The sequence below is a fragment of the Rhamphochromis longiceps genome, linkage group LG23, assembly GCF_057381845.1.
Source record: "Rhamphochromis longiceps isolate RC_006_pf linkage group LG23, R_longiceps_female_GT1.1, whole genome shotgun sequence".
Taxonomy (NCBI): domain Eukaryota; kingdom Metazoa; phylum Chordata; class Actinopteri; order Cichliformes; family Cichlidae; genus Rhamphochromis; species Rhamphochromis longiceps.
In genome coordinates this window covers 10,201,980-10,225,517 of record NC_140578.1, presented here as the reverse complement: position 1 = coordinate 10,225,517, position 23,538 = coordinate 10,201,980, and the positions used below count along the sequence as shown (strand labels likewise).

General features: G+C 46.9%; 1 protein-coding gene across 9 annotated transcripts in view; it reads left to right on the top strand.

Moving 5' to 3' along the window:
• The window catches only part of patj (PATJ crumbs cell polarity complex component), a 92,093-nt gene that overhangs the window by 22,089 nt on the left and 46,466 nt on the right, over positions 1–23,538 (top strand). For 8 of the 9 annotated variants that reach the window (XM_085398106.1, XM_085398104.1, XM_085398110.1 and 5 more), the window contains 16 exons: positions 1,250–1,305; positions 1,388–1,579; positions 1,715–1,915; positions 2,064–2,132; positions 2,938–3,129; positions 8,433–8,642; positions 10,265–10,321; positions 15,184–15,453; positions 15,988–16,072; positions 16,297–16,360; positions 16,875–16,952; positions 17,170–17,241; positions 17,361–17,538; positions 17,820–17,930; positions 18,114–18,173; positions 19,368–19,467. In XM_085398106.1, the coding sequence (XP_085254232.1) occupies positions 1,250–1,305; positions 1,388–1,579; positions 1,715–1,915; positions 2,064–2,132; positions 2,938–3,129; positions 8,433–8,642; positions 10,265–10,321; positions 15,184–15,453; positions 15,988–16,072; positions 16,297–16,360; positions 16,875–16,952; positions 17,170–17,241; positions 17,361–17,538; positions 17,820–17,930; positions 18,114–18,173; positions 19,368–19,467 (1,995 nt within the window). The remainder of the gene's footprint in view (positions 1–1,249; positions 1,306–1,387; positions 1,580–1,714; positions 1,916–2,063; positions 2,133–2,937; positions 3,130–8,432; positions 8,643–10,264; positions 10,322–15,183; positions 15,454–15,987; positions 16,073–16,296; positions 16,361–16,874; positions 16,953–17,169; positions 17,242–17,360; positions 17,539–17,819; positions 17,931–18,113; positions 18,174–19,367; positions 19,468–23,538) is intronic. The other variant, XM_085398103.1, reaches the window with a different exon arrangement.

Sequence of the window (23,538 nt, the reverse complement as noted above, 5' to 3'; positions counted from 1 at the left end):
CACACTGAATTATTTCCTCTCTTTTTATTCCTCATTAGCTTTGCTAAGTGGCCAAAACGCCACGCTAACACTTAGCACGCCGCTTGGCTGCTCCCGGCCGACAGATGTAAAGTGTCCAAGCTGTCTGACAGCCTCGCAGCGATGTATTGCCCCGTTTATTCAGCCAAACGCTGCAGATTAATTGCTGTGTGAAGGCCGGGGTTAGCAATGCTAATTTAATCAGAGGCTGTTGTTGTAGGGCTGCCAGAGCTGCCTCAGAGCGCTTTGACATGCGAACGGATTGGTGGGAACATGGAGGTGTTTTTGTGCAGCTCAGCAGCGGCACCGTCCTCCCAGAAATTAGGTGCCGGCACTCTGTAATCTGCTGCGACTGTCACCGCTGTATGACGCTCAGCTGCTTACTTTACACTTTATTTACGCGTTGAATTCCAATGAGCTGCACGACAAGCCGGCTCAGCGTATCCATGAACAGTCACACATGACCGGCTCGCACATGGTCAGTGCAAGGGTCACGCTCATGTCAGGTCACCTGCCCATTCATTCGCCCATTTACTCATCTGTCCGTCCGTCCACCCATCCATCCACCTATCTTCCAATTCATCCAGCCATCTCTCAATCTGTCCATTCGTCCCTTCATCTGCCCATTCTTCCATCCATCCTCCAGCCCATCCATCTGCCTATTCATCCATCCATCCACACACCCATCCATCCATCAGCCCATCAACACATCAATCCATCTATCCCCTGTTAATCCAGCCATCCATCCATTCATCCCTTCTTCTGCCCATTCTTCCATCCATCCCTCATTCATCCAGCCATCCATCCATATGACTTAAATGATCAGAGCTACTGTGCTATGATGTGGTAAAGACTTCCTGTGTCAGAAGGTGGTCTGGAGTCAATAGCCACCCACATCCATTTGCCCCAGGTCGTCACTGGACGACCTCTGCATCAGCTGATAGAGGAGTCTAAACAGTCTGTTCGAACAGAGCGATTCTCTCTCAGTGGTCCACTGAGCTCTGACCATCTCAGTGAAACTATCACAGTGTTCTTCTGCCCAAGTGCTACAGTACTCTCACACTATACTATTTGTTTGCAGCGCTTTAACACTTTTTGAAGCTGATGAGAAAACTGTTGTTTTAAGTGTGTGTGTGTGTGTGTGTGTGTGTGTGTGTGTGTGTGTGTGTGTGTGTGTGTGTGTGTGTGTGTGTGTGTGTGTGTGTGTGTGTGTGTGTGTGTGTGTCAACAGAGGCAGAACTAAGGGCTAAGTGGGAGCAGGCTCTTGGACCGAATTATCAAGTCCTGGTGAGACAAGACATTCAAAATTATTAAAAGCTTCACAGTGTTGCTGAGATCCAGGACTCAGTCAGTGTGTGTGTGTTATCAGATGGTGAATTTGGATCCCGTGATCGAAGACGATGAAGAGCTGCAGAAGTCATCGAAGCTGCTGCCTGTCCACACTCTGCGTCTTGGGGTCGAGTTGGACTCCTTTGATGGTCATCACTACATCTCGTCGGTGGCGCCCGGAGGCCCCGTCGACAGACACGGAGTCCTGAGACCTGAAGACGAGCTGCTGGAGGTAAGATTACAAGCTGAAAGTCATCGTCAGCTTCATTGTCTCACAGACCGTACCATCAAAGTCGCCCTCTGCTGGACATCAGACAAACTGCAGCTGTGTGACTGTGAGATGTAATCATGTTTTGTTCTTGTGTAGGTGAACGACGTTCAGCTGTACGGAAAGTCTCGCAGAGAAGTGGTGTCGTTCCTCAAAGAGGTGCCTCCTCCGTTCACTCTGGTCTGCTGCCGACACCCGATCGCCGACCTGGAACCAGAATCCGAATCTGAACCAGAACCAGTACTACGACTACAACCGAAAGCAGGACCAGCCAGACAGTCGCAGCGGGGTGTGGAGGAGGTGAGAACAGGGCTGTTTATGGTGCCGTGGGATGGCATTTGTAGTAACAACTACTTTATAAGCAGTTATGATCGTAAAGATGAAAAGCATCATTGTTTGATTCGAAATGCTGCTGGAGCTCTGAGAATAACCGTGTGCTGTCTGTCAGATCGAGATGAAGCTGTCATCGATGCTCTGCAGTCAGACGCTCCTGAGAGATGATAGCAGTGGCAGACAGGTAACCTCTGCAACCACACACACGCACACACACAAATGATAAATGGACTGGTTGTTCTTACAGCGCTTTTCTACTCTGCTTAAGCACTCAAAATGCTTCATTCTACCGTCCACGCACACACACACTTTTTGTATGCTTAAGTGGTTAAGTGATGGATGCATCAGAGAGCAACTTGGAGTTGATATCTTGTCCAAGGATGTCTGGCATGCAGAGCAAATCAGCCAGGGATCGAATTGCCAACCTTCCTTCTCTACCTCCTGAAGAGGAGGGTTGCAAGAAGGATCACGAACCCTGGTGCAGTGTATTTGTTATATGGACAGGTTCACTTCCTGCTGTCACTCTGTAGAGTATGAATTAAACCCAGACAGCTCCATCCTGAGTTCATTCCTGAACATTTCTTAAAACACTTCTCCATGACAGGAAGTGTTCAATGAAACAATCAAGCACCCGGCCTCTAATACCTGAGCTAGCAGCGTTAGCTTCCTAAACTGCTGATCACGCAGAGCGATCGCTCGGAGAATATGAAGTTTACTTTAGGACAGACCTCCTCAGTGCCGGGCTCGTTGACCTTTCCTGCTCAGGTTTATGGGTCAGGAGGCAGAGCAGGTCTAACGTGTCCTTGGGCGCATCCATGTGTGTGAATGTGAACTGGTGAACGGAGAGTGTTGCACAAAGCACTTTGAGTGCTCGGGTAGAGTTGGAGGTCTTTAAGGACCAGCCCATTTATCACTTATTACGTGTGAATGTCCTGAAACATGTCCTCGCTGAGCGCGCTTTAACTGCCGTTTAAATGTTTCTGTGTCAGGAGCAGGTCTCACCTGTAGAGGTGGTGCTGAGGGAGGAGCAGACCCACTACACCCAGGATGAGGAAGAAGAAGAGAAGGGAGATGAGGAGGATGAGGACGGAGAGCTTGCTCTGTGGTCTTCGGACATTCAGGTGTTGGAGCTGCAGAAAGAGCGAGACAAAGGCCTCGGCTTCAGCATCCTTGACTACCAGGTAAGAGTGGCAGCTCTGACGGCCGATCGTACGGCCCAGGAGACCACGTCAGACTGGCCTCCCAAAGTCTGAAAAGGTTTCACCTAACAGGTGTCTGTGTGCACATCCGACTTTCTTTAGCTGGACGGCAGGTTTTGCTACCGTCCAGCTGCTAGCATTTCCTCACGTTTTGCTCTGCTCGTTTCTAGTTTCACGTCGCACTGGTAGACTGCAGGTCGATGACTGCAGCTGTTTGTGTGAAGCCGGCGGTAACGTTAGCATTTCTGAAAGTGGTGTCCAGAACCAGCTTCCATCTTTAATTTTGCTCTGTGGCTGTGAACCATGTCAACGTCTCACTGAAAACGTTGTTTAAGGGGCATGTGACCAATTTAAAGGAATTTTGATAACACCTCCGAAGTATCTGGACACATGCTGGACTGAGGTCGGACAGGTCGGGTGAGGTACACCTGCGGAATCTCAGAGCCTCAGGTGGACAAGGGTACCTTGACACTCCAAAAATTCTAGGATGGAAGGAAAACCCCAGAGCTCAGGCAGCTCCGAGTCCAGACAAACAGCTGTCTTACAGGAAGGTGCCACTGGTACTCATGTGTTTCCCATCTCCTCACAGGACAGCGTAAACGGAGCGAAGCTGAAATGTTTTAAAGTGAATCTCATCTCAGAGGTTTTAGATTCATCGCTGTCTCTGGAGTAAATTTGGGAAACTCTGGTGTGTCTGCTGTCTTTATCTTCTCCAAACCTGCTTCAGTGCTTTATCTTTAGGCGCAGCTTCACCTCTAAGACCTCAGCCCCCTCCTCCTCCTCTGTCAGACCCAGCTGAGGTGGTGGAGCGAGCTCCAGCATAACTCCCAGTTGGTCCACATCATGTCAGCCTGCAGACACAGGATCTGCCTAGGAGAGAGAGGTGTGTGTGTGTGTGTGTGTGTGTGTGTGTGTGTGTGTGTGTGTGTGTGTGTGTGTGTGTGTGTGCGTGCGCTACACAGTGTGATCCGCTCGTGTTTCTGGCTCTTGTTGGCCCTCGTCCTGCAGATGTTTGCAACGTTTCGTTGCCGTTATTCCTGCTGCAGCGTTTGTGCAGAGTGAAACTTCCACACTGTCTTTGCTGTAAAACGATGAACGTAACCGCTTCGCTGTTGGAAAACTGAGATTAGAATTTGGTCTGGATTCCAGCAGCTCTACAGGCTGAGCAGGAGGCTGCTGAGCATGCTTTGTGGTCCCAAAATTGTGAAAGTGCTTGAAGTCGTGGAGGAAAATGTTTTTGTGCATCACCAAGGATTTCTCCAGTGAATTTGTTGTAGAGCACAAACTGTAATGACGTGCCTGTAAAACAGTCTGATGGTTTAAAAGCAAAATGATGGCCTAAGAGGTCCTTTTGTTCATGCCTGATCACATCTCTGTTACGTGTCCTCGTTGTGCTCTGGGCTGCCTCTGGTTCTCCTCAGGGTCACAAAGCTTGTAGGTCCATAGGACGGAGTCCAGCCAGGGCTTTCAGGACCTGATGACGAAGTCTCAGACTCATCGTGTTACTTCGGTTTCTCTCCTGTTTGACTTTAATATGATTTAAAATCATCGGCAGTAAGAGCTCTGCCTTAGAGTCAATCTGACCTGCATCATATTTAACAAAATAAAACAAATCAACTTCCTCACAAACCTTCACCCTCTCTATCCTCTCCGCTCTCTGTATCTCTTGCCCAAGGGCACGTCGGCCCAGTGTTCCTGCCAAACTGTTTCCTGTTACCGACTCTCGCCTGTCAGAGCTGAGTGAAAGATGGCCGCAGGCAATAAGAGGAGAGCTGCTGTCTGTCTGGATTCTGGCTCATAGTTTCCTCTGAAACAGAGCGAGCAGCTTCGTGGCACAAATACGAACGTGTTCTCCAAAGACTGAAGGAGCTCAGTTCGGGTCCGAAACCATCGGCGTGAGGGTGGTACGATTCTTTATCCTTGCGCCACGGCCGGATCACAGATGCACTGGTGGTCACAGGATACGAGAAGAATCAAAGCCGCCACAGTGTTCATCACACGAAGACAAACTCTGCCTTTGCTCTATTGTCAGCTTTTAGAAAAACAACTCATCTCATCATCTCAAAGCGAGTCTCACCTGTTTGTAGCCAGACACGTATGGAAGCACTTGGCACGCCCGAGCTTTAAAACAAGCTGACAGAGTTCGAATTTCCTCTAATAACAGGTTTTAAAATCACCCTTCCTGCTGTCATTAAGTCCTCAGGCTCCTCCCACCAGAGCACAGCACAAGCGCTGTGACGGCTCGCGCCAGTCCCACTTCACGTCTAGCCTTCACACACAAACCGCTGCAGCGCGAGCTGGAGGGCAGTGAAGTGCTGAGACCCGGTGTTTTCGCCCAGTGAACAGAAACACTTTCACAGCTGCAGTGCTCACACAGCTTTCTAATGTCAGTATTCTTAACATATAAGACAGAACATGGGTCTCATCATGTTCTCTTAAACATGACAAGACCCATCTTTGTTTGGGTGATAACCTCATATAGTCTGTGCAGGACGTGGTTCTTCTGATTTGTGAGATGACTCCACGTCTGTGTTCTCTTTTATTTCTGAGGTTGCCACGCTCAAGTTTCCAAAAGGGCGTTTTGTTTTGAAGAATCCAAAGATGAATCTTTTCTAATTAAAATGAATTTTTCTGCCTGATAGAAGATGAGTCTGTACATGCCCGTGAAGCGCTGATGGGCGAGTGGCCGAAAGCTGCGTTCAGGTTTCTGCCAGTTTTCCAACGAAGCCCACGTTAAAGTAAGAGAACGTGGAGCGTCCAAATGTTTCGGGCAAGTATCGATTAAGTTCTTAAAAGTCAGAAATATGATAAAACATGAGAGGCGCTGAAAGGTCTTGAAATATGTTCTTTAAATCAACAAATGTAAAGTTGAGTGAGAGCTCCTAAAATATTTGGGCTCGTGTTTATTTTGGTGAATAAACCTCCCGAGTTTGATTCTCTGTGGCATCGCGAAGGTCTTCAAAAGTCTAACTTTGTGCAGACGCCCTGCAACCTACATATCCAAAAACACCCAAACCCTGCTCGTTGTTCTGTGTGTGAAACATTTCACTACTCCTGGCAGAAACGCTTCTAATTTCTTTTTTCCAGCCCCTCCTACGTTTTTCTGATTCCTCCACTTCTTGACTGCGGCGGCCTTTCTTTTTCCGGAGGATCTTGTAGGAGTGGAGGACGTGAGTTCTGACTCCTCACCACCTGTAGCCATGTTGTTCAGTCTAAAAATATAGCTGGCTTTGTTCTGGCAGCCTCAAACTTGGCACGGCAGCTCGTACTGCAGCGCGGGCGATGCCCGGGGTTCGACGCCGGGGAATTCACGCCGCGCACATCCGCTCGCACCAGGAGAGGGTTTGAGAGTGGCGCGGGAGGCTCTGGGGGGAGCGTGGGTTTGGCCAGCCTTATAGTCACTCTGGTTAAAACTCTGAGCAGAGAGCAGCGCCGGCGGAGGAGGAGGTAATCGCCTGCAGACCACATGTTCTGTCACACTTCAGATGGGCAACGATGGTATTAATTAGTCGCGTCACTCACTGTGGGTGAAGTGTTTACAAGGCTGAGGAGAAAATGAGTGTCCTGAGACAAATTACAGGTCAAATAAAGAAAATGTATAACGTGCTTCTTATTTCTTCCTGGCTGACCTGTGGAGATGTACAGCACACTGTGCACCAGAAGTTTTTATCTGATTATAAGATGAAAGAATTTAAAGACAACAATAACCTCAGAGTCGTGTCAGTAAACATGCAGCAAAGCCTTAATTTCTTAGATAGCTGTAGAGCATGCGGCTTCGTTTAAGGTTCGAGGGTTAATTTTAGAAAAGGAAAATCTTTTTTTTTTTTTTACAGCACATGACTAATAACATGAGCAGGATAAAAGCTGCTTATTTACTGCTGCCCTCAGCAGCGACCATCACAAACCAAATGCTCAGATTAATTCTCTCAGAGTGCTGACACTCGGCCCAAACAGGGATGGATGGATATTTTACATGAAATTTAGATTCAGAGAAAGAAAAACAGATTTTCAGCGTCGTGGCAGATATTTGTCACGTCTGCGTGCTTGGACAGACTGCCGACGTATCTATGTGTACCCTACCTCTTAAACTTTTGACCCCCCCCACCCTGAGTTTTAATTTCTTGGTTATTTTCTTTGCCTCATCTTTGCTTTTTCTTTCTGTATTGGTGTGAAACAGGAAGCAGGTCAGCTGTTCTGAGAAGACGAACTGCTCCTCAGGGTCTTTGAATGAGTTCAGTCTGGTTTTAACGTCCGCAGACTCTTGTGGTCTCGTCTTCATCAGTCGCTGAACGTCCTTAGCCTCGTCTTCCTCACGTCTGTGTGTTTGTGTGAATGTGTTTGCTGTTATTTCTCTGGTCTCTGGCTCCCCCTGCCTGTCCTCTGTGGTGGTGATGGTGGTGATGATGATGGCGGTCTGTCTTCTTCGCTCTTCCCTGTGAGAGTGATGAAACAGACAGGATGATCTGTAATGGTCGTTGTCCCACTTCCCTCGACTCTGTGTGAAATATGAGCTCGGCTGATCTGGGGTCGGTCATGCTGGGCTGAGAGTTGGTTAAAGATTTCCAACTCAGTGGATGAGGCTCTTGGTTTTAAACTTGCTGAAACTAAAACTGGGAGCCGCTCTAATGGCCTCGGTATACCAAACATAGACACAAAAGAGTCCGTGAAGGTTCTCATACAGGTCGGGTAGTCTTAGGAGGTGAGGAGGAGGTGAGTGGACTCGCCACCTTTTGTGGTTTTCTTTTGAAGCTTTGAAGATTTGAGCATTTCTGTCTTTTTGCTGTTTTCGGTTTGGAAAGATGGATGTTTTCAACTTTCCAAACCACAATGTTCCGATCTCCCAGGTTCCTTAAAGTTGGCATTTCTGCCGGACAAAAGTTTGTTGGTCCACCTGCACGTGTTTCAGGCAGCTCCTCCTGATCATTGATTATTATTACTAATTATTAATGTTATCCCCACCTGTTCATTCACAGTGGTTCTCAAACTATGGGGCGTAGACCACCAAGGAAAGTATCTTTTTAATGTTAATGTTAAAAAAGATAAAATTGTGTTGTTTTTAAACCTTTTTTGTAAAATTGGCGAGCAGTTGTAGATCACTCAAACACAAGGTCATTTCAAGTGTAATTATTCCAGGGGAGGGGCTAATATTTCCATTTTATGTGATTAAAACGACAAATCGACCCTCGTTGGGGGCAATGGCATCCGCCCAGTCCTGACTGTAGCATCAGACTACAGGAGGTAAAATTTGGTGTTCTGCTTTAACGTTTTTCCTCTCTGGCTCGCAGGACCCGCTGGACCCCGGCAGATGTGTGATGGTGATCCGGTCTCTGGTACCTGGCGGTTCAGCGGAGCTCCACGGTGGTTTGCTCCCTGGAGACCAGCTTGTGTCAGTCAACCGCACCCAGCTGGACATGCTCAGTCTGGCCGAGGCTGTCGAGGTTCTCAAGTGTGCTCCGCCTGGTACGGTCTGCCTAGGAATCCGGAAGCCTCTGGTGGTAAGTCCAAAACGTAACCCTGACCCCTGAACTAACCTTTGGCAGGTTAGTCACCTGCTCACCTGGCTGAGCAGGTGACTAACATGGAAATTCAAATTCAAATTCAAATTTTATTTGTCACGTACACAGTCATACACAGTACGATATGTAGTGAAATGCTTGGACAACTGCTTGTGACCTAAAGAAAACAAAAAAGGAAAAGGCTATGAATAAGATAAATATGAAAAATTAAAAAGGGTAAATTTAACTAGGAAGGAATAGAATATAAATTAAGGTTAAAAATGAAATAACTGTACAACACAAATTAGAATGAAGGGTAAATTTAACTGGGAAGAATAAGATAAAGATAAATATATAAATTAAAGTTGAAAATAAAATAACTGTACAACAAAATACACAATATAGAACTATATAAGAATGTATGAAGAAATATAAATATATACACAATAACAGCAGCTGTACAAGTATTAACCGGAAATGAAGAATATAGTGACCAGTGTTGTGCAAAACCAAAGTCCAGAATGTCCAGTGTGTGTAAGAACCATATGTGTGGGTCAGTACTGTGTGGTGGTGTGATTGAGAGACCGTATCGCCTGCAGGAAGAAGCTCCTCCTCAGTCTCTCTGTGTTGGTCTTCAGGGAGCGGAATCGCTTTCCTGACCTCAACAGAGAGAACAGTCTGTTGTTGGGATGGCTGAGGTCCTTCACGATCTTCCTGGCCTTGGTCCAGCACCGCCTGCTGTAGATTGAGTGCAGGTCAGGGAGCTCGGAGCGGATGGTGCGCTCAGCTGACCGCACAACCCTCTGTAGAGCTCGTCTGTCCTGCATGGTGCTGTTCCCGAACCAGGTTAAGATGTTTCCCGTCAGGATGCTCTCTATGGTGCACGAGTAAAAGTTCCTGAGCACCTTGGAGGGCAGTTGGAAGTCTCTCAAGCGTCTGAGGTGGTAGAGACGCTGTCGGGCCTTTTTCACCACGGTGTTGATGTGACAGGACCATGACAGGTCCTGCGTGATGTGAACTCCGAGGTATTTGAAGCTGTCCACTCTCTCCACTGGGCACTCGTTGATGACGGGGGTCTGGTAGTTCCTCTCCTGCTTAGTGCTGAAGTCCACTATCAGCTCCTTTGTCTTACTGACGTTTAGAAGGAGGTTGTTCCTCTGGCACCAGTTCTCCAGATTCCTAATCTCCTTCAGGTAGGCCGTCTCGTTGTTATCAGAGATCAGGCCCACCACGACGGTGTCGTCAGCAAACTTGATGATGGTGGTGGACCCAGATTTCCTGGTTTTTGGTTCAGACTGGTAGGTCCGAGGTTTGAAGGTGTTTTATGCCTGAACGCATAAATCAACCGCTTCCAGTGTTTGTTCATCCACCAGCAAATATAATCCCATCACTGGGAAAGTGATTCTGCAGCGATGTCAGAGCTGCGAGAGTAAATGAAAAGAACCCCTTCTGTCTGCATCACATGAATGAACTGCAGTGGACTCTTACCTGCTGAAATCTTACCTCTGCCTCCCGCTGGGAGAGCACCGTGCAGTTGTGGTGAACCTTCATGCCTCCACACTCTTCTGTAGTCTTCCTCTGTGGATGGACCTGACTTCACTCTGATCTGCATGTTTGTGTAGGTGGAGGCACCAGAGAGGAGGAGAGAGGACAGCAGCACATCACTACCTGTGGCGAAGGTACACACACAGACACACACACACGATGCTAATAGCGATGGAGGGCATTCATATCCTCAGTGATGTGAGGATATTCTTGCTGTTGAGCTCTCTCTAAGGCTGTTCTGTCCTTTATCTTGCTCTCATGGTTTGGATTCTGATGATGGTGAAGCACACAGTTGGACTCCTCACTTGCTTCCTTTTTACTTGAACCCTTGCTGCCTTTGTGACCTCACTGAGTTTCCTGCTCTGAATGAAGGCATTAAACAGGTGTGTGTGTGTGTGTGTGTGTGTGTGTGTGTGTGTGTGTGTGTGTACGTTTTGAATTAGAAACGCGTTTCACGTGAACGCACGCCGTGGGAACAAGAAAAGTGCAGATAGTTTCAGTATAAAGGTTGTACAGTTTGATCTGTGATGGATTTTACAGGTGTACCTAATAAAGTGGGCTCTGACTGTCTCTGTTAGAAACGTTAATCTGTCCAGACTAATTGGACATTAAGATTTTGTCCCCCGTCGCATCGCTCACCTCCTCCCTCGCTGCTCTGCTCCCTCCATCTGTGTTCATCTTCCAAATGGAAATCTTTCTGTCTTAATCTCTTCTTCCTGCTCTCCTTTCACTTCAGTTTGCTTTATTAGTCTGGATACCAGATGAACGGCGCTGCCAGAGCATCTGACCATAAAGAAAGATGAATCGAGGGCCGAATGAATGTAAATAAATATGTAGAGCGTGACGGGGATGAAGAGAAATGGCTGCTCTGTTCAGACTGAGTGGAGTGAGTTTGAATTTAAAAGATCCTTTTTTTGATTATTTCTGATCAGGAGCTTTTAAATTTGGTTACCAGAGTGCGCAGGACACTCACTTCTTTAAAGTAGTATATTCTGAGATGAAGTGTAAGGTGGGGGCAGGAACCTCACTTGAAACCAGCCACTGATGCAGCAGCTGCAGGACTTTACACCAAACTCCATTCAAAAATCATGAGATTTTACTGGCATGTTCTGATCACAGTCAGAAATCTGCAGATTTAACAGGCGCTGCTCAGATAAATAATAAAGTCTGTAAAGCAGAAACATTCAGCCATGAAGCAGTTTTATTAAATATCAGAAACAGGTGCAGACGTTCTGCAGTGAGCAGAACGTGCGGAGGCTGGTTCCATATCGGATCCAAATAAGATGGAAAATCTGCTATGAGGTCGTTCCTGTGGTGAAATGTGCTGAAAACATCTCTGAAACTGGGAGCAAAGAGTACAGGACTTTGGTCCTTACACTTATAAAAATGAGCGTGTCATCAGCCCAGTGCATGCTGGGAGCAGTGAGTCGGGCCAACAGAAAGTGAGATTCTCTTTCCTCAGATTTCATTTGGATGTTTAATGGCCGTCATGTTTCTGCACCTTCCTCCTTGTACATGAGCTCAGCTGTCCATGAAACGAGCCGAGAGCTCGACATCAGCGCTGATAACCCGCCATGACGTCATCTTCCCTCTTCCTGCTTTCTTCCATCTCACTGCTCTTCACTCTTGTGCCTTCACCTCCATGCTCCCCTCTCCTCTATCATCTCCTCCACATCTTTCTCTCTCTCTCTTTCTCTCTCTCTCTCTTGCTGCTCTTTCATCTCCTCCTCCTCTCCTCTCTTTCACCTTCCTTCACCCTCCTCTCCCTCCTCTCTGTCTCTGTGAAGCTGCTGACTCAGCGGGATGGTTGAATGGTATAAAGTGCTCCATCAGCTCAACCAGCAGCAGCATCTCTCTTAAGTGGAGGGGTGGAGGGGGGTACTCTGAGGACACTCTGGTCCTCCAGCATCTGTACACGTAGTACTGCAGTATTACGACTCACTAATACTGCAGACAGAGAAGAATACAATGAATGAATGAATGAATGCTTTATTGGCCATATGCAGGTTGCCCCACAGAGGAATAGGACCCTCCAAGCTGTTTGTCTTTGCACAGATACTTATGGACAGAAATTTTTACAGAAACTGAGACGTTGTTACGTTTTTTTGTCTGCAGTTTGTGACATCACAGTGTGACATCATTATGATCGCAGCTGTCAAAATCAAATAAAGTAATAAATAATCCAGTGAATAAATGAATGAACCCTCACACACGTGAAATATTAAAAACAAAAGTGTGAATTTCTTTTTCAGTCAGTCTTTGCTGAGTAGAAGCACAGAAAAAAGTTTGGGAAAAATCTTCCAAAAATTAATGTACAACTTGAGAAAAGGATTAAGAAAATAAACAGAGGGGACTGTGTTCATGAGTAAACACAGAAATTGATGACTGAGTTCAACCTTTAAATAAATAATTACAGAAGCACCATCAAATACATTTTAATGCATGTCAAACGGACTAATACATGTATCACGCTTTTTACTGCAAACCTCATTCAGTCACACACACACACACACACACACACACACACACACACACACACACACACACATGCATACACACATGCATACACACACACACGTGCACGCATCCACACACGCACGTGCAGTATGATGGGGGAGCCGGGAATCGAACTGCTGACCTTTGCGGGTAGGCGTCCAATTATAGTTGCTGATTTGTGTGTTTAGCAACATGTGGATTCATTTTCGGAGCATTTGTCGTGTCACTGCTCCGTACCTGAGCAGGTGGTTGTGATTTGCTGAAGAAAAGCAGAAGCCTCTGATATCTGCACACGTGTCTGTGAAGCATCAGCCCGCTGAGCTCGTCTTTGTTCTGCCATTTCTGCTGAGTTCTGCTCTTCTTCGTGTCCTGTGCCGTCGCCGTCCTCTGCGCCGCTGTTTTATTTCCTCTTTTATATGCAGCCCATTTGGCTGAAGAGGTTTTTTCACAGCCCACAGGTCTCTGATGGGTTTCCATAAAGACGGCCGGGTCGGCACTTACACTTTGCTGCCGGATCCTTCTCTGTCACACTGACCAGAGAGAGACCCCGTTACACGCCCACGCCTCGTTAACTTTTAGAGGTCAGGTGTGCAAGAACGAGCTACTGCCGTCGTTTCACTTCATTCTGCTCCTGTTTGTGCAGATAAAGAGCTGCCACGGCGCGTTCAGCTGGCTGAAGCCTGCGTACGACAGAAAGCGAGCCGGAGGAACCCAGAGGACACTCAAGACCCAGTTTACTGCTGCTTCACTTTATTTTACTGAGAAGGCTGTAAAACCACGCTGCTTAGTGTCTCCACTGCAGTAATCTGATTACTGCCCACTTTGGCCAAATGGATTTCTGAACGTTTCAGCAGTAGCTTCAGAAGCTCTGGGTTTAAAACTGAAGCCTGTCAGTCTTTGATTTGTCTACAGGACTTCCGGTTAAATTCCTCTGCTGTGTGAGGTTTGAAGGTCTGTTAGTACAGTAACCTTACAGCGGCCATGTTATTGGTCAGATTATGTCATTTTGACAGTCCAGAGGTCCAGTTCACGTGACGCTAGCAGACAGCTACCTGTGTCTCCATCCACCTGTCAGTCACAGAGGCCACGCCCCAAGAAAGCTAAAACGTCCCCTGCACAGTTATGAAGAGGAGGGAAACGTGGGAGTCTGTGGAGTGACTCACTACTGCCTCTGCTGGACGTCAGGGGAACTGCAGCTGTGGTTGTTTCAGCTGCAGAAGGAGGATCATTAAAGACTGTAAGCCTAGGTGCGACCTCTGACCTTTGTTTCTGTCACACAGCAGAAACATGGCTGTTGGTGGAGTTTCCTGTGGGAGTGATGCAGTTTGTTTTTTTTTTTGTTTTGTTTTGTTTTTTGTTTTGTTTTTTTTTCTTTCCTGTGAGGATTGTCATGTAGTCATGTGACTCTGCAGTCGCTGCAGCGAGGCGGTGAAGACAGTCGTTGAGGATCCTCACGTGAACCGCAGCGCTGCAGCGATGCTCCGATGCTCCGTCCTCATCGTCTAATGGCAGAGACATTAAATGACAGCGTCTTTAAATCTTATGAATATGAGGCCAGGCAGTCACGGCCAATACACATCAGTCTGCAGAACATCCTGTTAGCATTATGAGCTCTCTGCCGCTGCCGCCATCTACTCCTCACCTCCATTATACGCCGTGATGGGCCGGCTTCCCGGGCCCAAATTAAAAGAAGAGGAGCAGAGTCCTTGACGATGAGGCTTCGTCGATGGAAATTAGCCTAAGTGTTGTCATTAATATTTCCCGGCGCGGGCTAATGTCTGCATCGTAATGTTAAGAACAGGATATCCCCTCAGTATCTGCTGAGGAGGCTCTTTGGGGAGTTGGAGATGAAGGCTAATGTCCAAAGTCAGGCGAGTTTTAGATTTAGTGCGAGCTGCAGAGACACTCTCACACTTTCACATGAAACACTGGGAACCATGATGGATTCTGATTTCTGCCTCCTTTTGTCCTTCACGACCTCCAGAAATCCAAATTGAGTCATCTTGTTTGTTTTCCACAGACACGGGAGTCATCTCGGCTGTGAGTGTTTCATTATTTCTCACACCTGTCCTCTGAGCAGGTGTGAGAAACAAGAAACCATTAAAGAGCAGAAACGAGCTGAGAAACCAGAAAGTCCTTTCAGATTCAAATCTATGTTTTTAAAGGCAAATGGCCAACAAAGCTGAGTGCTTACAGGAATGATAAAAATCACGTCTAACGCAAGCAGACAGAAATACAGCCAATCAGAGCAAATGGCTAATGACACTGTTTAGTCAATTGCATTTGATTACGTCTCTGCACTGCTGCCAGGTGAAAAATGTCTCTGTGTGTTTATCGATGCATCTCATGACACGTTGGAGGCTGAACATTCTTCAGACATGGTGAACCTGAGCTCACTGGTGAAGTTTGAAGCTGCTGGACTTCCTGTCGTCATTTCTGTCTTAATTACGCGGTCGCTCCTCTGGAGCTTCGTCTCTGAATGCTGCCGTCTGTGTTTTAGGGTTTCAGCGAGGCCGCCATCCTTCCACAGAGCCTTCATCTGGAGGAGGAAGAGGAGGAGGAGCCAGAGCTGATCCTGGATGCTCTCCCTCGCTACGCCACCTCCTCTCTGACCTCTGACCTCCGGCCAGAGGAGGAATTCAGGGAGATGGGTGTTGATGAAGAGGAGGTAGAGCCGGAGGACAGCGTGAGCCCCGCCCCCAGGAAACCCCCACCATCTTGGGAAGAGTGGAAGTTGGCCTCCCTTACCCGAGCTGGGGGGGCAGATGAGGTGAGTTGACGAGCAAGGGGAAGTTTCATTGACGTTGACTCGCTCACACAAAACATGAAGTGAACGGCTGCGAGTGGCGAGGTATTGGCGAGAACTCATTACCCTGCCTACGGTCCCCCATGTTTCCGTGACCGGGGGTGGTGCTGCCTCTGCAGCGACGCCCCAAAACCCCCAGAAACTGTTCTAAAGCACAACTCGATTGAGCTGACGTGTCCGAACTGCCCGTTGGCGGTACGGCGGGTTGAGAAGCACTGTTTTTACAGGGGAAAGAGCTGGAGAACCATACGCTCTCCTGACTCCACCTGCACTCAGGTGGTTTTAGGCTCAGACACACCTTATCTCCATTTTCTTTCATACTGTTCATTTTTGGGTATTAATATTTCCAGCATGTTTTTAATGGGAAAAGTTCAGCAGTTTAACATTCGTGTGTTTTCTAAAGGCTGATTTCTGCGTGACCGGATGAAGGTCAGAACAAAAGTCGTGACATTCTGCTTCTGTATGTATTTGTAGTTATTTGGTGATTTTTGTCCTCAGGCCTGGAGCAGAGAGATGCAGGAGGAGGAAGACCTGCAGAGATCGGACCATGAAAGCATTGTGTCTGTGGGAAAGCTGATTCTGGGTGAGAGGAGAGCGCACGAGTCTAAATCATGTTTAAGATAATTTAGACTCGAGATCCATGATCTCTCTTTTTTTTTTTTCCATCTCATGACCTGGTGAATAGGAACAGGATGTCATTTAAAGAAAATCCACCTAGATCAGGGTCAGCGGTTCTGCAGTTCATGGTGAAGGATGAGGATGAGGTCCTCACAGTGATAGCAGTACAGATGTTTGTGTGTGTTTCAGGTCTTCCGGACTCCAGAGACAGCGAAGCAGACTCTGAGCTGACTCTCACGGACACTGACACAGAGTGAGTTCCTGCTGCACCTTCACGCTCGCCGTCACTCTTCCTCCTCATACACACTCGCTCAGAGAGTCAGAGGTCTGCTATCGTGCTGTATGTCGTGTTTAAACAGCCGTATCTGCTAAGAGGGGCCGAATTTTCTGGAAACAGAAGCTTCAATCATGCCCCAAGTAACGTCTGGTGTCCTCTTCCCTGCCAGGTTAAAGTTGCCCACAGTGCTGAAACCTGCTAACTGTTCGCAGCTCACAAGCTTAGACCTCACACACACTAATTTCCTCCTCCATCAGCTCCTCTTACGTCCCGTCACAGTGCTGTGGCACCCTCTGCTGCTCTCACACTCTAACTGCAGTCTGATTTCTCCATGAGTCAACTGTTTCCTGCTGTTTTTAATAACATATGGTCAGCGGGCACCCGGCGCTCACTCTCAGCCTCGTTAGATTAATCTGGATCATTGTGGTCACAAACCAGCCTCAGAGTTTAATCACAGAAACTTCCTGTCTGTGTTTTTCTTCCCCTGGAGGTCTGTCAGGAGGATTGATACTGCGAAGAGGAAGAGGCGGAGCCAGGGGGGATCCTCTCTGCCAATCAGTGGCCACAGGTAGGACAGCTGCTTCACGTTCTGCTGGTTTGAACACAGATGTAAACAGGTAGATGCCTCAAGTGTGGGTGCATTTCTGTTTAGAATCAACGCTGCTTTATGTGGTTAAAGTTGTGTCTGTGTGTCTGTGGCCCAGCATCTCACCTGTTCCTGATTTTCAGGCTCAGGTTTTCTTTCTTTCAAAAAGTAGTGTTTGACTGTGGGTCTGTGTTCACAGTGACTTGCCTGAAAGAGAGGAGGGGGAAGGACAGGAAACACCTGCCTTCAGCCACTGGGGACCGCCCCGCAGGTAACACACACACCCACACACACACAGGTACATTATGATATCCCAGGAGACTGTGTACAGGTCAGGTGACCCAGAGAGACTGGTACATTATTCAAACTTCCACCCTCGCTGTTGTGCAGGGTGGAGGTGTGGCCTGAGGAGGGTCAGTCTCTGGGTCTGAGCATTGTTGGAGGTCGCCATGTCATCAAGCGACTGAGGAATGGAGAGGAACTGAAGGGAATCTTCATCAAGCAGGTTTTACCCAACAGCCCCGCCGCCAACACCCACTGTCTGAAGACCGGGGACAAGATCCTGGAGGTAGGGCCTTGTCTAATTCCTGGGTCTCTATACACACACAAGCGCGCGCGCGCGCGCGCGCGCGCGCGCGCGCACACACACACACACACACACACACACACACACACACACACACACGTGCGCTACATCCATAGTTTACACACAGCCTGAGACTGAATCTTTCAGAGCGACCCCTTTATGAAGGAAAAGACTTTATAAGTAAAAACAGTTTTATGATTAACATTTTCATAATGTCTGACCTTCAACTCCGTGTGTGTGCGTGCGTGCGTGCGTGTATAAAGGTGTCAGGTGTTGACTTGCGAGCTGCCAGTCACGAGGAGGCGGTCAACACGATCAAATCTGCCCCGAGCCCCGTTGTCTTCATCGTCCAGAGCCTGACAGCGACTCCACGGGTACACACACACACACACACACACACACACACACACACACACAAATCTGTATGAAGTTCTAAGCTATCAACTTTTGCTAACTGAGCATAGACAGAGGTTTCTGTCTCATACACGTCAAACAGTCCAAACTGTTTGATTCTTCGAGTTTCTGTGTGTTTAATTGTGTGTGTATGTGTGTTTCAGCCCATGTCTCTGACAGCTTCAACCATCAGCAGATCCCAAACAAAGAGGATGGAGTCTCCGGTAAGAGCTCCACACTCTGTATTAACGAGGACACACAGAAATGTATGTCTGTGAGATGCCTGCACAGCTCAACAGAGACCAGCAGAGGGCGACACAGCCTCTGCACAAACAGCGGCATGTCATTCCGGAGCTCAGAAATCACATTTAACAGATTAGATCTGCTGCCTGTGGAGACTCAGATAAGATGAGACTGAATTTATTTTTCCCAGGATTTGGAAAATCCATCTTAGAGCAGCTGAAGACGACATGAGCTGTAACATAATCATTTACAACATGACAGAAACAACAGAGACGAGTTTAATAAGTAAGAAATGCAACAAAACACTGTGAGAGCAGCTGAATATGATCCCATAAAACAGCTTAGAATGGGACAAAATAAAAACATCTTACTGACGTGGGCTAACGAAACAAAATGATCGGCTCTTTCAGTGTGAAACAAGATCTGATGTTTGATGGTGTTTGTCCTCAAGCTGCAGCCGGGCGCTGCGTCCACACAGGGCACGGTCCTGGTCTGAGGATCAGTGTGAGAGGACGTCAAAGTCTCAGCTTCAGCCATGCTTAAACCACACTCACCATCATACTCCAGTCTTTATCTAACGCCTTTGAGACAGATGGACAGTATAAAGAATCCATAATAAAGCTGGCAGCCTGATTAATAAATATAAAAAGAATGAAATAAGACAGAGCTCTGAGACAGACGTCATGATGGAGTGATCGACGCAGGATTGTGCTATGCAGTCACGCGAGTCCTCAGAGCTTCCGGTGTTTCTTTGTTAATGGCAGTGTAGCCTCCAAAAGTCTGATACAGGAAACGACAGCAGAAACTGCACGAGAAAGACAAACTGGAAAAAACAAAAACTGAATTATACAACACAAAGTCTGCTGTGGTAGTAGTTTGACTTTACACGCTGCAGGCGACCTCTACAGTTACTACAGATGACCAAGCAGGGCTTAGATCAGAGTTTAAACTGAGCCGTGCAGCACGGAGCCTAAAGGTTGGAGGTCATATTGGTGGTGGTGCTGATTGTTTCTTGCTCACAGCTGCCATTTAGTTTTACCAGGTTTCAGTGTGTTCCAGGCTCCTATCTCACACAGCCCGAGGCTCGTGCACAACCGTCTGCACACTTATGGTCTATAGTCTGACTGGAAGTCAACAGAGTCCATGTTTTTATGAATAAATGTGTTTGTTTGCAGAAATCAGAGGTAGTGCTGCCCCCCCCGAGACAGCCCCCACCCTACAGGCCTCCCAGCTACTCAGACAAGGAGCTAAACTCTGACTTGGAGGAGGCCAAAGGTCAGTAACACACAGCAGAATCTGTTACAGTGATGTGGTTAAAAGTCGTCTTTATTTTCTATGCTTTGGAGAAATACGTAGTTCCTGTCGGCATTATGGGAAGACTGGGTGGAAACTACAACCACTCCTAAAGATGGATGTTTATCATGAGCTATATTTCTCATTAATGCTCACTGGGATCTTTCAGACTTCTGATTGGTCAGCAGGCAGTTATTTCATGTCTGTCCTCTGTAGCAGGTTAGGTCTGCAGTTGTACTGCCTTCATAACACTGAACACACACAGGTAACCCTCTGTATACACAAGCACACCTGCAGCCTGTGCTGGAGGGCTCACACTACCTGACCTTGGGTGGCCGGTCAAAGCCCAATCATCTGTGTTCTCACCGAATTTGTCATATTTTTTGAGCTTTTGCAGTCTCAGATCAGCCAATCAGCCAGCGGCAGCATGTGACCACAGAGCTATGGCTGGGGGGAGGGGGAGGTAAGGGGTGAACTCTGTGCGTGATGCTGTGTGGACTTGGGTCTCAGAGGAACTGCTGGGGCATGGTCAGGCCTGGTAACTTCCCTCTATCGTCAGAGTGTCACAGCCAGAGAAAGGTTTGATCGCTTACATCCTGCCTGCCACTTGTTTGCTCAAAGGCACTTCAGCAGCAGTGCAATGAAGCAGAGGATTTAGCTGCGTGCACGCGTCTGAACAGGTTCAGGTAAAAGCTGAAGCAGGAACTCATCACGCTCTTAGCTTCATCTCAATCAGGTCACGTCTGTCTGAAGAACGATTACCAGAGAATCTGTTTCTGCAGCTGTCACTGAATATCTGACGGGCTTCATTTCATCTCAGATCATCTCCTCGATTTCCTTTCAAGGATCTGTGTCTGAATGTCTGTGTCATGTGTTCCAACAAAACTGAGATTACAGCAAATATCTGAACATCTCAGTTAATCTGGACTTGTTTTATCTCACGTTAACTCACAGAATATTTCACATTGTGTAGTTTTTCTTGCTGAACCGCATTGGGTCTCATTTTGGATCATGTTAATTTACTTCCTGTGATCTGCGGCACTAATTATTTGAAAGCCTGTTTTTGAGTCTGTTTTCATTTTTGTCTCAGTAAACGTACATCAGTATCTCACTGTTTGTGTGTGTGTGTGTGTGTGTTTGTGTTTCTGTTTTTGCAGGCCATGTATGAACCGGCAGGCCCTCAGTCCCGTTCGTGACGTATTTCAGCACACGCTGGATGCTTTTGTTGTGATTTTTGTTGCTCTCAGTTCCTCTCGGTCTTTCTCTCTCTGGGTTTCTGCTGTCTTTGCCTCGCTTTGGTTTGGGTACGTTTGGTTTGCTACGTCTGAAGCAGGCGGGCGGACGGGGCTGTCGGCGTTTTCATTCTGACCTCTGGTTTTAATGGCATTTGGGTTTTCTGAGCTGGCATCTCATCTGGGATTAGGGTGGATTAGCTTTTTTGGTCAAAGCTGTTTCCTCTAGACTTCAACTGTCCTTTTAAAGCCTGTCTTCATTTTGGAAGTCTGAGTATATCTTTATCTTGAAACACTAAACTGGACACTAAAATTCTGCAAGTAAAATCTTTCAATGAATGACACAGAACGTCTTGTTTAAAGAAAAATGATGTATAAATGAATTGATGTTGTTTGTGTCAGAGGTTAAATGCAGGTTAAGTTTTATATATTAATAAAGTTTCTGTAATTGGACTGAATAGACTCAATAAAATTACCTTTAAAAACAAACACAAACCAAAGTTTCCATCAGCTTCATCTTCAGGGTCTTTGGCGTGAACCAAAGCAAAGCTCATACTTTTAGCGTGTCCTCAGACTCGTGCGTTTCTTGTCTGTGGAATGATGAACTGGTTTGAACCTGGAGAACGTTATGTTCCTTAACCTTCCTTAACTGGTAAAGCTGAGGAAGAGCTCAGTCTGCTGACTGTTAAACAAAATAACTCAGTTCCTCTTATCTGAAGTCAAAAATGTTGGATGGTCTGGCATGAGTCCTGGATCTTGGTCTGGGACTCTGGGACCGGAAGTTCGGTCTTTGCTGATCTTTAGCCTGGATGCTGGTCCAGTTCTCCATGTCTGACTTTCATCCTGGGTCGAGTAACTTTCTTTTAGCGTGAACTTGAAAGAAGCTCATGGTCTTTATCCAGGCCTCTGTGGTCACTAAAGCTCAGTCTTAGGGTAATAAACACTCACCCCTTTCCTCTTTAGGCGCACTTCTCTTGGTCACTGGTATAAATTCTTGGTGCAGCTGTATCCCATTGGTCTCTATCCTGGAATCTAGGACGGTTTGGTTCAGTCTTTCTGACCTTTAACCTGTTCTCCTAGGCCTGAGCCTTATCTTTGGGACTAGTCAGGCTAGGTGTCTCCAGATTTTACCCTTGCCTGTGTAGGACAGCTGAGGCTTACTTTAGCTTGGACCTGGGATAGCCAATGCCTGGTACCACTTTGTTTTTCAGGATGGACAGACCGGTCCTGTTAATGGGGAAACAGCATCAGCCTCCAATGACATGTGTTTTCAGTTTGATGGTGATAATCTGACAGAATGAAACTGCCAAATGTTTCATGTTTGGCTTGGGAGACAACGTCTGTCCAGAGGTTTGTGCCAAGTGCAAATTTTACGGCCTGTTGTCAAGCTTTGTGCCAGCTGTCTGATTTGTATATTAGTTGTGGCAAACAGAAATGTCTGAAACACTCGAGTGCGAGGGCAAAGTTTGGGCAGAGCACTGGGTTTCTGGTGAATCTGAGCTTTTTCACTGCAGTCTCATAAGAGTCAGACACAAATACAATAAAGCTTACATGAGCAGGGATGGAAGGAATGATGAATTGGTGGTGCTTTTCTCTCGGGCCACGCCGCTGCCTGCTCTTCTCTCTCGGCTTGTTGTCTTATTTATATTCTTGGTGAAACATTATATTGGCTGCTGCAACAGTAATGAATGATTCAGATCAATTCCACATGCTGTTTCAGGTTGTTTGTCTCGCAGCAGAACGAGCAGCCGAGCAAATAGCCTTCATCTCTGCAGCCTCTGAGTAGATTGGTTTTACTGTACAGCGTCAGGGTCAAAGCACGTCATCGTGGAGCTAAAAAACTCCATGAATCATGTGTCTGCTGCGATATCTGATGGTAGACTGATTGTGTCGATGCAGACGAAAATAAATCACCACTGTTACCAAAACCAGCTCCTGTTTGCATCTTACTTACGGGCCTGCTTTAAATGAAAGCTTACTCCATCAACAGGAAAAGCACAGTTGTCTATATAAGCCTTTAAATCTTGGTGACTGGTCGGGATGGAGAACAGACTTGACATTTGGTTAATCGTGAACAGTTCGTGTGTGCACACAGACTTGTGTACAAAATTAGCTAAACACTGTATAAATGACGTTGTTGATTCATTGGTTTGTAAGATCCCATTTTTATGTGTTGAAGTTGCATTCACAGACACAGATACCTGCTAATCAGCGCTCGTTAACATCCAATCAAAATCCTTAAATCTTATTGTGCACCCAAACGTCGCCTTCTTTGAAGGTGTGTTAGTACAGTAACCTCCCAGCAGCTTTGTCATTGGTTAGATAACACCATTAAAATGCTCCAAAAGGCTCCAACAGCACAAACATGGTGCAGAGGTCTAGTAAAGGTGAAGCTAGCATCCACCTGTATCACCATCCACCTGTCAGTTAGAGGCCACGCCCCTAGTAAAACACACAGTTTGTGTATCGGGCTGTGAACATGTTAATTCAATTCAAGAGAATGCATTTAGCAACCTAATTAATGAAAAGCATTTAAACGCATAATTTTATTATCTAAAAAAATGGCATCAAACATTTTAGTAATGTTATGCTTGGCTGAAATCAGTTTTGTGTGAATGTTGTAACCTGTGTCCTCAGCTTTTAGCTTGTGCATGAGAGGCTGAATAAAGAAAACAGGAGATATCTGCAGCTTCCGCCTGTGCTGCATCATAGCACATTATTCTGCAGGTAGAACACAGTCAGGTGTGTGTGCCGTTTAATCTTGTAAAGAAACTGCAGTATGTTGTGAAGAGGAGCTCTCTGATGGATGATTGACAGCTCT